Source organism: Nicotiana sylvestris, chromosome 9 (genome assembly GCF_000393655.2).
Source record: "Nicotiana sylvestris chromosome 9, ASM39365v2, whole genome shotgun sequence".
Lineage (NCBI taxonomy): Eukaryota > Viridiplantae > Streptophyta > Magnoliopsida > Solanales > Solanaceae > Nicotiana > Nicotiana sylvestris.
In genome coordinates this window covers 77,253,489-77,268,728 of record NC_091065.1, presented here as the reverse complement: position 1 = coordinate 77,268,728, position 15,240 = coordinate 77,253,489, and the positions used below count along the sequence as shown (strand labels likewise).

Genomic DNA, 15,240 nt, shown 5'->3' with positions numbered 1-15,240 from the left:
CACCTTATGTGTAGATCTAGGGGTTGCTGGACGTGCTAACGAGCGTCGATTACATCCGCCGCGGATCTGTGGAGTTAGCAAGGTAGCTGCATGGTAATCGCAACCTTGCTCTTCTCCCTCCTATTTTCCTTTAGATATTATTAGTTATTTTCCAGACTGTATTAGCCTTAGTTTTTATCAGACAGTCCTTGGTAGATGATCATGACTTATAACACCTCGATGTCGGACTTTTCATTCCTCACTATGTTATTCAGATTTATCTTATGAAGTTTTATTAGTTAAATAGCTTGAAGAAATCCTTATTTTTAAATATCAGGTTGTTTTGATAAAAGAATCGGCTTGCCTAGTTCCACGTTAGGCACCATCACGACATGGTAGATTTGGGTCGTGACAAGTTAAAGCTATATACAACAAATGGTCTTACTTCTCAGAAATGGGCCTAGTAACATGTTATACAGATAAATACAATGTAGCCTAACAATTCATGTATGATGAGATTCATACTAGGCATGCATGTGATTGGGATGCCTCCAACTTCAACCCCAACAACCCCCACAAGTTGGAAGGTGACTGCACACCCAACTTGAGCTAGAGAGAATGATGGACCAGACCTGTGAGAGGCTTGGTAAAGACGTCAGGCAGCTGAGAGGAAGTGAGAATATGATGCAAAGCAATCAACCCTTCACCAAGCTCGGTTCTAATAAAATGGCAGTCGACCTCAATGTGCTTAGTCTGCTAATGGAAAACATGATTTTTAGCAATATGTATCGCTGCTTGGTTATCACAGAAAATAGAAAAAATAACAGGAACTGAGATACCAAAATCATACAGTAGTGGCACAACCCAAACCAACTCAACTACAACCTTACTGATGGCTCTGTATTCAACCTCAGCTGAAGAAAGAGACACAACTGGTTGTTTCTTGGCCTTCCAGCCAACAAGAGAATCAGCTTAACAAAATGAAGAAACCAGTAACTGACCTCCTGGTGTTTGGGCATGCAGCCTAGTCACTGTCACAATAGGCAGATAAGGAGAGAGCATGAGAATTACCGATGAACACTCCAATATAAGAGGACCCCTTAGGGTACCTGAGGATGTGCAAGTAGAATGCATATGGAAAACAGATGGGCTTTGAAGAAACTGGCTTAGATGTTGCACTGCAAAAGGATAAATCAGGCTTGGTATGGGTAAGGAAGATAAGCTTACCCACCAAACTTCTATACAGCTTAGGAGATGGCATAAGTTCACCCATATCAGCCTTCAATTTGTGATTCAAATCACGGGGGCAAGCAACAAAACTGACATATTCACAATGGTACTTCTTGATAAGATCTTTGATAAATTTCTTTTGGTGCAATAGCAGGAAACAAGGAACATAGGCAACTTCAATTATTAGGAAATAATTAAGAGTCCCTAAATCCTTGATTTTAAACTGAGTGTCTAGAAAGGTCTTCAAGATAGAAAGCTCCTCTAAGTCATTACCAATCAATATGATTTCATCTACATATACAGCCAACAGAACAATAAAAGAACCAGACTGCCTTAAGAATAATGAGTAATCATTCAGGGAGTGAGTGTAGCCTCTGGAGTATAAAGTATGAGATAACTTGACATACCATTGCCTGGATGCCTGTCTCAGACCATACAAGAATTTTTAAAGATGGAAGACCAAAGAAGGGGAGAACCGGAAGAGTAAGTGGCACACAATCCGGGGAAAGCTTCATGTAAACCTCTTTATCTAAGTCACCATGCAAAAAAAACATTGTTGACATCTAATTGAAAGAGAGACCAGCTTTTTTTGATAGCCATAGTAATTAGACATTTAACAGTAGAGAACTTCACAACAGGGAGAGTGTTTCATTGAAATCCACACCTTCAACTTACATGTCACCCCTAATAACTAACCTAGCCTTGTATCTCTCGCAACCTCATCAGCCTTGTACTTGATTTTATAGACCTATTTGCACCAATGAGTTTCTTTCCAATAGGCAATTCAACTATGGACCAAGTGTGATTAGCCTCAAGAGCCTCAAATTTCTTCCTCATATCCTTTTTCCAGGCAGGGATAGGAGGAACTTGTTGGTAGGAATAAGGCTCAAATTCAGCAGTGTCAGCTAAGCTATGAAGACATGCAGAAGTAGAACTGGAACCACATAAGGAAGGAGGGAGATCACAAGCAAACTGTTGGAGATGAGTAGAAAGAGTATGAGTGCTGGCAGACCTCTTAAGGACAAGGAAGGGAGCAACAGGGGAAGAAGTAGAGGAACTATGAGAAGATACAATTGCAAGATAAGAATGAAACGGAAATGAAGAATAAGGAGTGGAAGGAGCAGGAAAGGAAGGAGTGGAAGAAGTAGGAGAGGAAGAAGTGGAGGGATCAGAAAGGTAAAGGGAAGAAGGAGCAGGAAATACAAAAGATGAAGAAGTAGGAGATGAAGCAAAATGAAATATATTCTCATACAAAATTACATCCATGTATACTAGGGTGATCTTAGTAGTGAGGTTGTAAAGCTTATACCCCATTTTAGTGAGGTGATATCCCAAAAAAACACAAGGTTCAGCTCGAGGCTGAAATTTGTTCCTATGGTGCTTAGGAACTGCTGAGAAACATAGACATCTAAATGTTTTGAAATGAGAATAGGAAGGAGGTTGCCCAAATAGTAATTCAAAAGGTGATTTATTCTAAAGAAGTTTGGAGGAAAATCTATTAATTAGATATCTGGCAATAAGTACACAATCCCTCCAAAATTTGAAAGGTAGTTTGGACTGAAAAAGCAGAGCTCTAGAGGTCTCCAGTAAATACCTATTTTTTCTCTCCACTACACCATTTTGTTGTGGAGTGTGAGAACAAGAGGTTTGGTGAATAATACCAGTTTCAAAAAAGAGTTCACTGGTAGAATTACTAGAGCCAAGTTCAAAAGCATTGTCACTTCTAATAATTTGAATAGTGGTGTTGAATTGTGTTTTTACCATGGCAACAAAAGCTTTGATTAAAGGAATGAGATTACTCTTAGACCCCATGAAATGAATCCAAGTAGCTCTAGTAAATTCATCCACTATAGTCAAGAAGTATTTGCAACCATTGTAAGTAGGACTACCATATGAACCCCAATATCCACATAAACTAGTTAAAAAGGATGTGTGGTATTAATGGAGCTATCAGGTAAGGGCAACCTAGATTATCTAGCTAAGGGGCAAATAGTATAAGTAAAAGGATATTTTGAAGAAAACTTACAAGCATATCAGAGATTTCCCTCATTCTAGCAAAAGGCATGTGCCCCAATCTATGATGCCATAAAAGTTCCATTTTATTCAAACCAGAATGACATATACAATGAGAATTAGAAGCTAAATATGAAACTAATGGAGTATGGTATTTACAATGAATGGAATCAGAAGGCAAAGAAAAAGAACAAGTGGAACTGGATGCAGAAGCAAGAACATCAGATTGTGAAGAAGTAGAGGAATGCACAAGCCTGTAGAGTCCATGCTCTAGTTTACCAATGACCAGTGGCCTCTTCAGTGAAGGGGCCTATGTTAAACAGGCAAACTTAGCAAGCAGAACAATGCAATCTAGCTGAGAGACAAGTTTATACATAGAGATGAGATTGTAATTAAAGCTAGGGACATACAGATCATGATGGAGTGTAAAATAAAGAAAATGAAGGGAACTGGTGCAAGTGACTCTGACTTTATACCCATTAGGTAAGGTACAACTAGAAGTTTAATATCAAAGAGAAGGTCCTTATTAGAGGTCATGTGGTTAGTGACTCCAGAGTCTATAATCCAAATGCAATCATTTACTTTAGTCAACATGCAAGCACCATAAGAGATATTTTTAAAAGAATCTGAGGAAGTGAGTATACCTGCAAAATTGGCAGAAGCCATAAGACTGGATTGTGGAACAGATTTTGAAAGTTGTGTCTACTGAAGCAGAAGCATGAGATGGATGTACCGGTCTTTAGATAGTCAAGGAACCAAAGATCCTTGATCAGTTGAACCCTTAGCTTGTGTCACGACCCAAAATTCACTAAGGGTCGTGATGGCGCCGGACACCGCTGTCAGGTAAGCCAACCAAAATACTTAATTAAATTCTCATTTTAATAATTTTGACAACTATAATTTTCTTTCAATTTTACTAGTAAAAGATAATCGTTTCAAATCGAATATGAATGTTAAGCAGTTAATACAATATACCACATAATCATCCCAGAACCTGGTGTCACAAGTGCATGAGCATTTACTAGGTAATGATGTAAAATACAGTAACTGTCCGAAATATAAATTGGACAGAAAATAAATACAATAATCCGGAAGAGACTCTGCTGGTTGCGGGTCGTCTCGATAATTGTAACTCACCTAAGTCTCCATATAAACCATGCCGCTATGCCACTAAGCCACTAGCCACATATGAATCTGTGCAACAAAGATGCACAACAAGTACGAAAATAACGTGTACCCAATGAGTATCCCGTCTAATCTAGAAGAAGTAGAGATGAGAGGTCGACTTCGACACTTGCTAGTCGTCCAATAGTAATATTATTAATGCGATGAATCACGGATTTATTAAGAACAATAGTAAATTCAAGGTAAGAGTTCCTTTTTATTAAAAGACTCCGGATTCATAATCCATTAATTAACAATTATCTCAAGTCGGGGAGAGCAAATATCAATATCAATAACTCTCAAGGCAAGCAATACAAGCATGCGCAAATCATGTCGAGGTCGTACGGCTCGATCCAACATAAATGTAAAATGTGCACTGCCGAGGGTCGAACGACGCGAACCATAGATGCATCTATTACCCTGCTCATGAATCATACATGCGACGTGGTCAACATAAATAAACAAACACCCTGCTCTCGAATCATACATGCGACGCAGGTACACATAGAAATACATGCGCAAACAGCAAATTAAAAATTTATCGGGGAATGTTTATCCAAATAAAAGCCAATTCTCTTTTAGCGATTTTAGAAAATGAAGTTTAATCCTTTTAGAAATTCATTTACCAATTCAAAAAGTTTAAGCAATTCAACTGCCAACAAGATTACAGATATTCCAAGTATAGCATGCTTTTGGGTCCTAGACTACCCGGACTTACACATAATAGTAGTTACGCACAGACTCTCATCACCTCGTGCATACGTAGCCCTCACAAATAGGAGCACATAACCAATTATATCACCTATGGGGACAATTCCCTCTTACAAGGTTAGAAAGGAGACTCACCTCGCTCCAAAATTTCCATAACCGGCTTCCAAGCCCTTCCAACGACTCCAATTGATGCACAACGCCCCAAAACTATACAAATAGCGGGCAAACCAATAAATATTCACTCTAATACTTGTAACAATTCAAATTATATAAGTTCCCAACTCCGCTCGAAAAGTTGACCAAAATGCCCTCGGGCCCACGTGCCCGGATTCCAAAATTTCTCGAAGATAAATTCTACCCATAGCTTTACTAACTCAAATATACAATTTACTCAAATTCAAGGTAAAAGTCCAAAATTTCAAATTCTAGGTCTTCCCCAAAAATCCCAAATTTATACTAATTTTCCATGTCTAAATCAATGTAAGATCACATATTTAACTCAAAAATAGGAAGAAATCACTTACCTAGTGTTGCTTGGTGAAAATCCCTCCTTGCGCTCTCCAAAATCGTCCAAGCCAAATGAAAGAAATGGGCCAAAACTCGTGTTTAAAACAATCTGCCCAGGCTTCATCGAGTTGTACCTTGCGCTGTGCAGGTTGTACATTATATTACTATTTTCCCCTGCTGTACACCTTCTATTAAAACGCCCATAACTCATTGTGGAAATATCCAAATGACAAACGGTTTGAATATATAGAAACTAGACTCGAAGATCTTCCATTTGATAGGTTGTAAACCATATAAATCTTTATATATTATGAGATATGAGCTTCTAAACTCGGCTCCATGCATTAGAAAATTCTGTCGAAACTGCTCCATTAGCCATCTTCAATCGATCATAACTTTCCGATAAAATGTCCAAAGCATAAATAGTTTAACTTTTTGAAAACTAGAATGCAAGAGCAACAATGTTTATGTTTTACGAATATTTAGATTCCTTATAGATTTCGAGATATAAGCTTCCAAAGTAGTCTCCTCGATTGCACCATTGCTGTCAAAATAGCAGTTGCAGCAGAAAAAGCAGCAGATTTTCAGCAGCTTCAAATTTTCGAAATCGATCTGTTAGCCTTCCGAAATCCACCCGAGACCCTCGGGACTTCAACCAATTATACCAACATGTCCCAAAATACAATACGAACTTAGCCGAGGCTTTAAATCATATCAAACAACGTCGAAATCATGGATCGTACTCCAATCCAAACTTTATGAACTTTGAAATTTCAAACTTCTACATTCGATGCCGAAACCCGTCAAATCACGTCCGATTAACCTCAAATTTTGCACACAAGTCATATTCGACATTATGGACCTGCTCCAACTTTCGGAATTGGAATCCGACCCCGATATCAAAAAGTCAAACTCTCGGTCAAACTTCTCAAAAACCTTCAAATTTCTATCTTTAGTCAAATGACTTCAAAATGACCTACGGACCTCCAAATTCGCTTCTGATCACACTCCCAACTCCAGAATCACCATACAGAGCTATTCCCAAACTCGGAATCCCAACGGACATTGATAACTCTGAAATGCACTTCAACCCAAACTTAGGAAATTCCTCCAAAATGCTAACTTCCACAATAGGCGCCAAAACGTTCCCGGGTCTTCCAAAACCCGATCCGGACATACACCCAAGTCCAAAATCATCATATGAACCTGCTAGAACCTTCGAATCCCAATTCCGAGGTCGTTTACTCAAAAATCCAATCTTAGTTAATTCTTTCAACTTAAAGCTTCCGAAATGAGAATTTTCTTTCCAAATCAACTCCGAACTTCCCGGAATTCAATTCCGGCCGTGCGCATAAGTCATAATACCTGAAGTGAAGCTGCTCATGGCCTCAAACTGGTGAACGATGTGCTATAGCTCAAAACGACCGATCAGGTCATTATAGCTTGAGAATGAGCACCTTCAGTATCAACATTGGGACCTTGTACCACTACATTTGTAGCAGTCCTCCTATCTTTGGTGAATAGAGTCTATAATCCAAATACAATCATTTACCTTAGTCAACATGCAAGAACCATAAGAGATATTTTTAAGAGAATCAGAGAAAGTGAGTATACCAGCAAAATTGGTAGAAGCCATAAAATTGGATTATGCACAAATTTTGAAAGTTCTGTCTGCTGAAGCAGAAGCATAAGTTGGATGTACTGGTCTTTAGATAGTACATGAACCAAATATCCTTGATCAGTTGAACCCTCAGCTTGAGAATGAGCACCTTCAGAATCAGCATTGGGACCTTGTACCTATACATTTGCAGCAGTCCTCTTATCTTTGGTATAAATATGGTATAATAGTTTGCTATATGAGGTAAAACAAAGAATTGCAGCCTTATCCGCCCAAATTGACCCAAATTTTTGTAATATTCTCAACTTTTAAACAAGCATGTATCAAAATTGTCTTATGTTTTGGAATAAATATCAATTCATGCCAAATGATTTCTTTCCTCAATTTGGATTTAGAATTTTATTTGATAATTCTTCATCTTATAATACTAACAAAGATTAAAATAATAAAAAAGTAGTAAAATTAGAACTTCTCATCCAACCCAACCCACCTCCCACCACCCCAACCCCCAACCACACACTAAATAAAAATATTATTTAGAGTATTTTGTTTTACGTTGTAGATAGAGTATTTTCTTTTTTATTTCAACAAAATAAATATTTTTTTATGATGTAGAAAAAGTATTTTCTCTTATTTTAATAAAATAAGTACTTTTTATGATGTAGAAAAAATATTTTATTTTTCACAAAACGAGTACTTTCTTTTCATATTGTAGAAAAAGTATTTTTTTTATTCTAACAAAAAGAATACTTTCTTTTCATGATGTAGAAAAAGTATTTTCTTTTCACAGAACGAGTACTTTCTTTCCATATTGTAGAAAAAAATATTTTTTTTCATTCAATAAAATGAGTACTATCTTTCATGATGTAGAAAAAGTATTTTCTTTTAATGTTGTAGATAAAGTATGTTCTTTTTCATTTCAACAAAATGAATTTTTTTTATGATGTAGAAAAAGTATTGTTTTTATTTTAATAAAATAATTACTCTCTTTTCATGATGTAAAAAAAATAATTTCTTTTTTAGAAAATGAGTACTTTCTTTTCCTGTTGTAGAAAAAGTCTTTTCTTTTATTTCGATAAAAAAAATATTTTTTTTTTCATGTTGTAGAATAGGTATTTTCTTTTATTTCGATAATTGTTTTTCATGTTGTAGAAAAGGTATTTTCTTTCATTTCAATAAAATGAGTACTTTCTTTTATTTTATTCTGATACCTACAAAAATAGCTCAGTATCGTCCTTTATTTCATTGATATAAATTTTATTTGTTGTTTTTCTGTTGTGATAATGTGTTTCACTTTATTTTTAGATTTTTTTCATGCTTGATGATTATTTTTGTCAACAATAGTTAGTTAAATAAATCATTCGACATCATGAAAAGAAAGTACTTATTTCGTTGAAATGAAAGAATATACTTTTTCTACATCATGAAAAGAAAATACTCATTTTGTTGAAATAAAAGAAAATAATAATTTTTCTACATCATGAAAAAAAAATACTCTAAATAATATTTTCATATATTTAGGGTGGGGGAGGGGTCAGTGGTAGGGGTGGAGTTGGGTGGTGTGTGGGTGAGAGTTGGGGGGTGAGGTGGGGATGTGGTGGGTGGGAGTTGGGCGGGGGGGTAGGAGTTGGTGGAGATGGGAAGGTTGAAGTATTTTTCCTTCTCTTGATAAGGGACTATCCTTATTTAGGGTAATAGAAAGACAATTAATATAAAACCAACCAATTATTTCCTAAACAATCCCCTTCTCCTTTGACCTTTCCAAGCTATAATTTTGCATATCTACAATTCAGCTTCAATATACCTTTCTCCTTCGACTGATAGGATATTGTCGTATACCTTTTCTTTTTTTATTCCTAGAAGTATAACTTTCAACCATTTTATACAAAAGTGTGATATTGATGGCATATTGGCTTTGACCAAACTCCACTTTTCAATAAAAAAATCAATTTTTTTTCTTTGTAAGTTTTTTGTTTGTAAGTACATTAGCTATGACTCAGTATATATATATATATATATATATATATATATATATATATATATATATATATATATATATGCGCACACAAACACAACATTTATATACCTTTTATATATGGAATAAGGTTCAACACATATTATTTATATTGTGTGCGTATAGTATACTTAATATATGTTATCAATATATGTTTTACATTTGGAGTAGTATATACACAATCTATTTACATACGTATAGTATACATAATATCATTTATATTAGATTAATATATCATATTTTTTATTTATATTCATGTATTATACCAAATATATATTATTAATATACTATAGCTGTAGTATATATTAAATATATTATACTTGTAAAATGTTATATCCACATTACATATATACTGTATACATGGCAATATATATAGAATATGATTATATATACTGTACCGAATATATGGGACGAAGAAAAGGGGGAAAGATGCTTCTGATATACTGGAATATCTTTTTCGGGAGAAATTGAGGGGGGGGGAGGGGGGGAATTGATAGGGATAGATACGTTTTAGGTGAGAGAGAATCAGAGAAAGATATCTTTTATGTGAGAGAGAATCTCAAGATAGAGATTTTAGGATATGAAAAGTTGTACATAATAAAATAAATTGTACTAAAATTTTGTGAAAGTAGTTGTAGAGAATTTAAATAAGTCCTTAAAAGATTGTATTCTATGTAAATTCCTCTTTTCAAAATCCTTCTAGCCCAAAATCATCAAAATTTGGGCTGGTTGGGCTGGACAAATGGGTTTGGATTAGTTTGGCCACCCCTAGTAAATTCCAATTAACATCCTTAACCTTTTGAGTTCGAAAAACAAATTGTCATTTACCTTTTGAATTGAGAGAATTCCGGCTATTTTGATCAATGTCACGACCCAAGTTCTCCTTCTATGAACTGTCGTGACAACACCTAGTCTCTACGACTAGGTAAGCCTGATAATTTGTGGAATGAAACAAAGATACGAAAACTAACAATTAACAGGTAAATATAATAAAGGAGTTTAAAATGCCGCTCGACATGTACAATAAAACACTCTCGAACTGAACATAACACTCCCAAAACCCGAAATCCCATGAATTACAAGCTATAGAAGTACATAGTGTTTCTAACTCCAGAAATCTAACAACGAAGAAAATATAGGAAGTCTATAACTGAAGGAGGAATAGAGAGGGACTTCTAGGTCTGCGGACGCGGCAGATATACCTCGAAGTCTCTAAGATCGCCTCGCCTCACTGGAAGTATGGCTGAGAAAAAGTACCTGGATCTGCACACGAAAAACATGTGCAGGAAAGGGCATGAGTACACCACCGTGGTACCTAGTAAGTGCCAAGCCTAACCTCGATCGAGTAGTGACGAGATCAGGTTAGGGCCCTGCTGGTTTATACATATAATAAGATAAAACAGTATGAAATATCGTAGTAAAGTTAAAAATGCTAACAATCAATGAAAAATGAAATCACAGGAAAAAATAACCAACACACAGAGATAGTAAATGGGGATCTCTCGGTACACCGTCCCGTAGTTCCAGACATAAATGTATAGAGGATCTCCGGGATACCGTCCCATAGTTCGAACGTAAATGTGCAGGGGGATCTCCCAGAATACCGTTCCGTAGTCCCAAAGTAAATATCCAGTACAGGGGGATCTCCCGGGATACCGTCCCGTAATCCCAAACATAAACATACAGGGAGATCTCCCGGAATACCGTTCTGTAGTCCCAAAATAAATACACAACTCATTCAATATACACAACAATTCCAGGTAGGGAAAAATCTACAGTTCTAATCAAGTTCGTAGCAAAGAAGACAAGTAATTCTTACTCTAAACATGCTACACACAATACACATAAGCAGTTAAAGCAGATAAGACAATTAAGGCACGTAAGCATGCTTTCCTAAGCTAAACAAGAGGCTACATATACTGATATTGCTCAATTAAAGGAAAACATAGCTATTTACTTAATGAAAATGAGGGTTTTCAATAATTAGCACGTGTACGCACTCAACACCTCACGTACAGGGCATTCATATAACAACAGTACCAAAATTCTAAGGGAAGTTCCCCCCACAAGGTTACGCAAGCCACTTACATCGAACCAAGCGCAAAATCAATCCGAAATCACGCTCTTACCACGAGTATCCAACTTCGAGTGACCCAAATCTAATCAAATAAATTACAATACGTAAATATAGCTACATGCAACTAATTTAGCTAATGAATTCAAAGCTAAGGAAAGAAAATAGGAAAACGGCCAAAAATCCTCCCCGGACCCACGTCTCTAAATCGGGTAAAAATTATAAATTATGAACATTCATTCACTCACGAGTTCACTCGTAAAAAATCATCTCAATCCGACGTCAAATTCCTATTCAAATCTCAAATTTTTAATTGGGTTACTTTTTCCCACATTTTCAAACTTCCACCCTAAAATTCCTTAATTAGACGAGGAAGACAACAATAGATTAATGTATCATGATCAAATTAGAGTTAGGATTCTTTACCCAATAGTTCTACTTCAAAAACCCTCGAGAAATTGCCTCCCACTGAGCTCCAAATCAAATTTTGTGTTATGAAATTTCAGACCCTCGAAATCCTCTTTTCTGCCCAGCGATTTCCGCATCTGCGATCCCGCACCTGCGGAAAAATCATTGCAGGTGCGCAGGTCACTTATCCGGGTTGGGGCCGCATCTGCGATCCCACATCTGCGGTCCCCCAGCCGCATCTACGGTTCCTGATTCCTAAGCCAAATTCTGTATCTGCGGCTCCGCACCTGCGACCCCACATCCGCAGGTGCAATTATATCAGGTCCAACAAATCTTCAACTAATGCCTAAGTCCCAAACTAAATCCGTTAAGCATCTGAAACTCACCCGAGGCCCCAGGGACCTCAACCAAACATACCAACCAATGCTAAAACATTATACAAACTTAGTCGAGCCCTCAAATCACATCAAACAATGCTAAAATCACGAATCACCCTCCAATCCAAACTTAATGAACTTGAAATCTCAAAATTCTACAACCGATGCCGAAACCAACCAAACCATGTCCGATTGACCCCAAATTTTGCACACAAGTCATATTCAAAACTACGGACCTACTCCAACTTTTGAAATCCGATTCCGACCCCGATATCAAAATCCCACTATCGGCCCGAAACTCCAAAAATTCAACTTTCGCCATTTCAAGCCTAAAGAAGCTACGAACCTCCAAAACACAATCCAAACATGCCCCTAAGCCTAAAATCACTCAATGGAGCTAACGGAATCGACAGAATTCCATTCCGGAGCCATCTTTACACTATTCCGACTATGGTCCAAATTCTATGACTTAAACTCTCATTTAGAGACTAAGTGTCTCAAAACACTCCGAAACTCAAGATGAACCATCTCAGCAAATCACAATAGTAGAAAAAGACACGCAGGAAGCAACTAATAGGGGATCGGGGCGTAAATTCTAAAACGACCGGCCGGGTCATTACAATCAATAGCCAAAAATGAATTAGTCATTGCACACATTTTAAAATATCAAAGTGACCTTCAATTCGGATTATACAAATGATATAAAAAAAATTAAACATACCCAATAATTTTGTATAAAAATGAGTAAATTTCATCTAATTGCGCTTGTATTCAGATGTAAGGAATATACTTTATTACGACCCAAAATCCAACTAGTCGTGATGTCACCTAACCCAACCCGCTAGGTAATCCAATTAATAATTATCCATTTCTAATTAAATTAATAAAACAATTAAATAGACAAAATTATCTGAAACTTATACATTTTCCAAGGACTGGTGGTACAAATAATGAGCTTCTAAGATAGAGTTTACAAAGCTCATATGAAGTAAATGCATCTTCTATTTGAAAGGTACATAAACAGAGTTTTATAAATCTAAGGCTACCATGAACTAGTGGTAGCTACAATATGGATGCATGCACACTTTCAAATCCAACAACCATCGAACACAGCAACAACAATAGCCAACATTTGCACGCAATGTGCAGAAGTGTAGTATTAGTACAACCGATCCCATGTACTGGTAAGTAACAAACCTAACCTTAAGTTGAAAGTAGTGGCGAGCTGGAACATAGGTCGGGTCCAACACCAATAGCCAACCACAGTTCATAACAATGTAGAGCATATAAATAAGGAAGTAACTCAAAGATAAAATACTCATCTTTTTCACAGTTTTTTTCGAAAACAGTTCCGCTTTTAAAGAGTATCATTGAAAACCCAAATCCTTTACCGAAATCGTCGAAAAATATGAGATAATTTGAAAACTGTAATTTTTTCCAAAAACCTTTCATCAGAAAATGTTTCGTTTTCAGATAGCATGAGGAAAGTACATCTCTATGCCTACATGTCAAGAAACATGTAAAAATCATGAATGTCACCAAAATCGGGCAGCAAAAAGGAAATGCATCTCTATGCATATATTTCAAGTACGCATGTCAAATGAAATGCCTCTCAGTGATGAACTCATGTACTCATACTCTCAGAGTACTCAACCTCACTGTCTCGCACTATATCTTACCGTGCTCAATACTCAGCACTGTACTATACTCGTTGCGGCGTGCAACCCGATCCACACAGATATATCCATAAGGCTCGTTGTGGCGTGCAACCCGATCCATATACATATATCCAAAAGCTCGTTGCGGCGTGCAACCTGATCTTTATATATATAGCCATAAGGCTCGTTGCAGTATGAAACTCGATATATATATATATATATATATATATATATATATATATATATATATATATATATATATATATATATATATATATATACACACACACACACACACATAGACATAGTCGACTGCGCTCACTGGTGTGTGCAGACTCCGGAGGGGCTCCTTCAGCCCAAACGCTATATCGCTGTGGTGTGCAGCCCGATCCCACAAAATGTAATCAATCTAATATGTTGCGGCATGCAGCCCGATCCCATAATATCACTCTCAGTCAGGCCCTCGGCCTCACTTAGTCATCAAACTCTCTATCTCCGTGAATGATTACCTTCTGATAGTTCCATTCGAACTTCACGGCCTGGTGTTATGTGAAAGCCACAACCCTAGTGGCATGTATCCAAAGTCATCCCAATAGAAGATTGTATGTAGCAGCTATGTCTAATACTTGGAACTCAACATCGAACCAAGTCGGGCCCATCTTCAGACAAGGTTAATCTCCCCAATCGTGGCCCTTTGAGACCCATCAAATTCCTTCACGTTCATACTCTCTGCTCGTATCTCATGGAAATCTTTGCCCAACCTTTTTAGAGTAGTCAATAGACAAATGTTGAGGCTTGAACCCCCATCTATTAAGACTTTGGCGATGAATTTGTCCTCAAACAGTGCCCTATTGTGACTTAATCCTTCAGGTGGTAGTTCATCTTCGTAGAAGGTGATCTTGTGACTCTCCAGTACTTGCTCTACCACGTTGGCCATCTCTCTAATGGTGATGATTTTGGGTACATAAGCTTCATTCAACACCTTCTCAGAGCACTCTTATGCGCCTCAGAATTTTGCAATAGCAACATGATGGATATCTGGGCGGGAGTCTTGTTCAAATGATCAAAGATAGAATGTTCTCTTGCATGTACTTTCCTCCAAAGATCATTTGGACCAATTTCAATGATGGATTGTTTGGTAGCAGCTTCCTTGCTTGTTCCTTCCAAATTTTCGGGTGTATAGATCCTTCCAGTTCTGGTCATCCCCTGTGCGACACAAAATTCTTCCATCTTTGCTTTTCCCTTTCTCCTAGCTTCGGCAACGTAATCCCAGGGTATTGCATTGGACTTGAAAGGAGGTGTGGGTGCTACTGTCACAGTAAAGGGTATGGATACTTCTACTTCAAATGGAGCTGGTGTAGTCGCAGGTGTTGTTACTTCAATTTCAAATGGGACCGATGCAGCTACTTCGACTTCGATTGGCAGCTGTATCTATACCACAATAGGAGTGAGTGTAACTGTAGGTTTAGGGTCATCACCTTCCCGAA

The 15,240-nt window shown here is 37.1% G+C and overlaps 1 protein-coding gene across 1 annotated transcript; it reads right to left on the bottom strand.

Annotated features, from left to right (window-relative positions):
* Positions 1-735: 735 nt before the first annotated feature.
* LOC138877800 (uncharacterized) lies at positions 736-14,690 on the bottom strand. The gene is made up of 11 exons (XM_070157440.1): positions 14,421-14,690; positions 7,219-7,401; positions 7,062-7,131; positions 5,233-5,304; positions 3,805-3,866; positions 3,382-3,532; positions 2,871-3,056; positions 1,944-2,600; positions 1,617-1,738; positions 1,211-1,537; positions 736-927 (listed from the first exon to the last, which is right to left on the bottom strand). The coding sequence occupies exons 1-11, from the start codon at positions 14,688-14,690 to the stop codon at positions 736-738; spliced, it is 2,292 nt and encodes a 763-aa protein (XP_070013541.1).
* Positions 14,691-15,240: the final 550 nt, after the last annotated feature.

Coding starts and splice junctions, on each gene's coding strand:
- LOC138877800 (XM_070157440.1), bottom strand. CDS start 14,690: ATGGCCAACGTGGTAGAGCAAGTACTGGAGAGTCACAAGATCACCTTC. Junction 3,867..5,232: donor TATGGAAATTTTGGAGCGAG/GTGAGTCTCCTT, acceptor CCAATTTTGCAG/GTATACTCACTTCCTCAGAT. Junction 1,538..1,616: donor AGACAGGCATCCAGGCAATG/GTATGTCAAGTT, acceptor TTCTTAAGGCAG/TCTGGTTCTTTTATTGTTCT.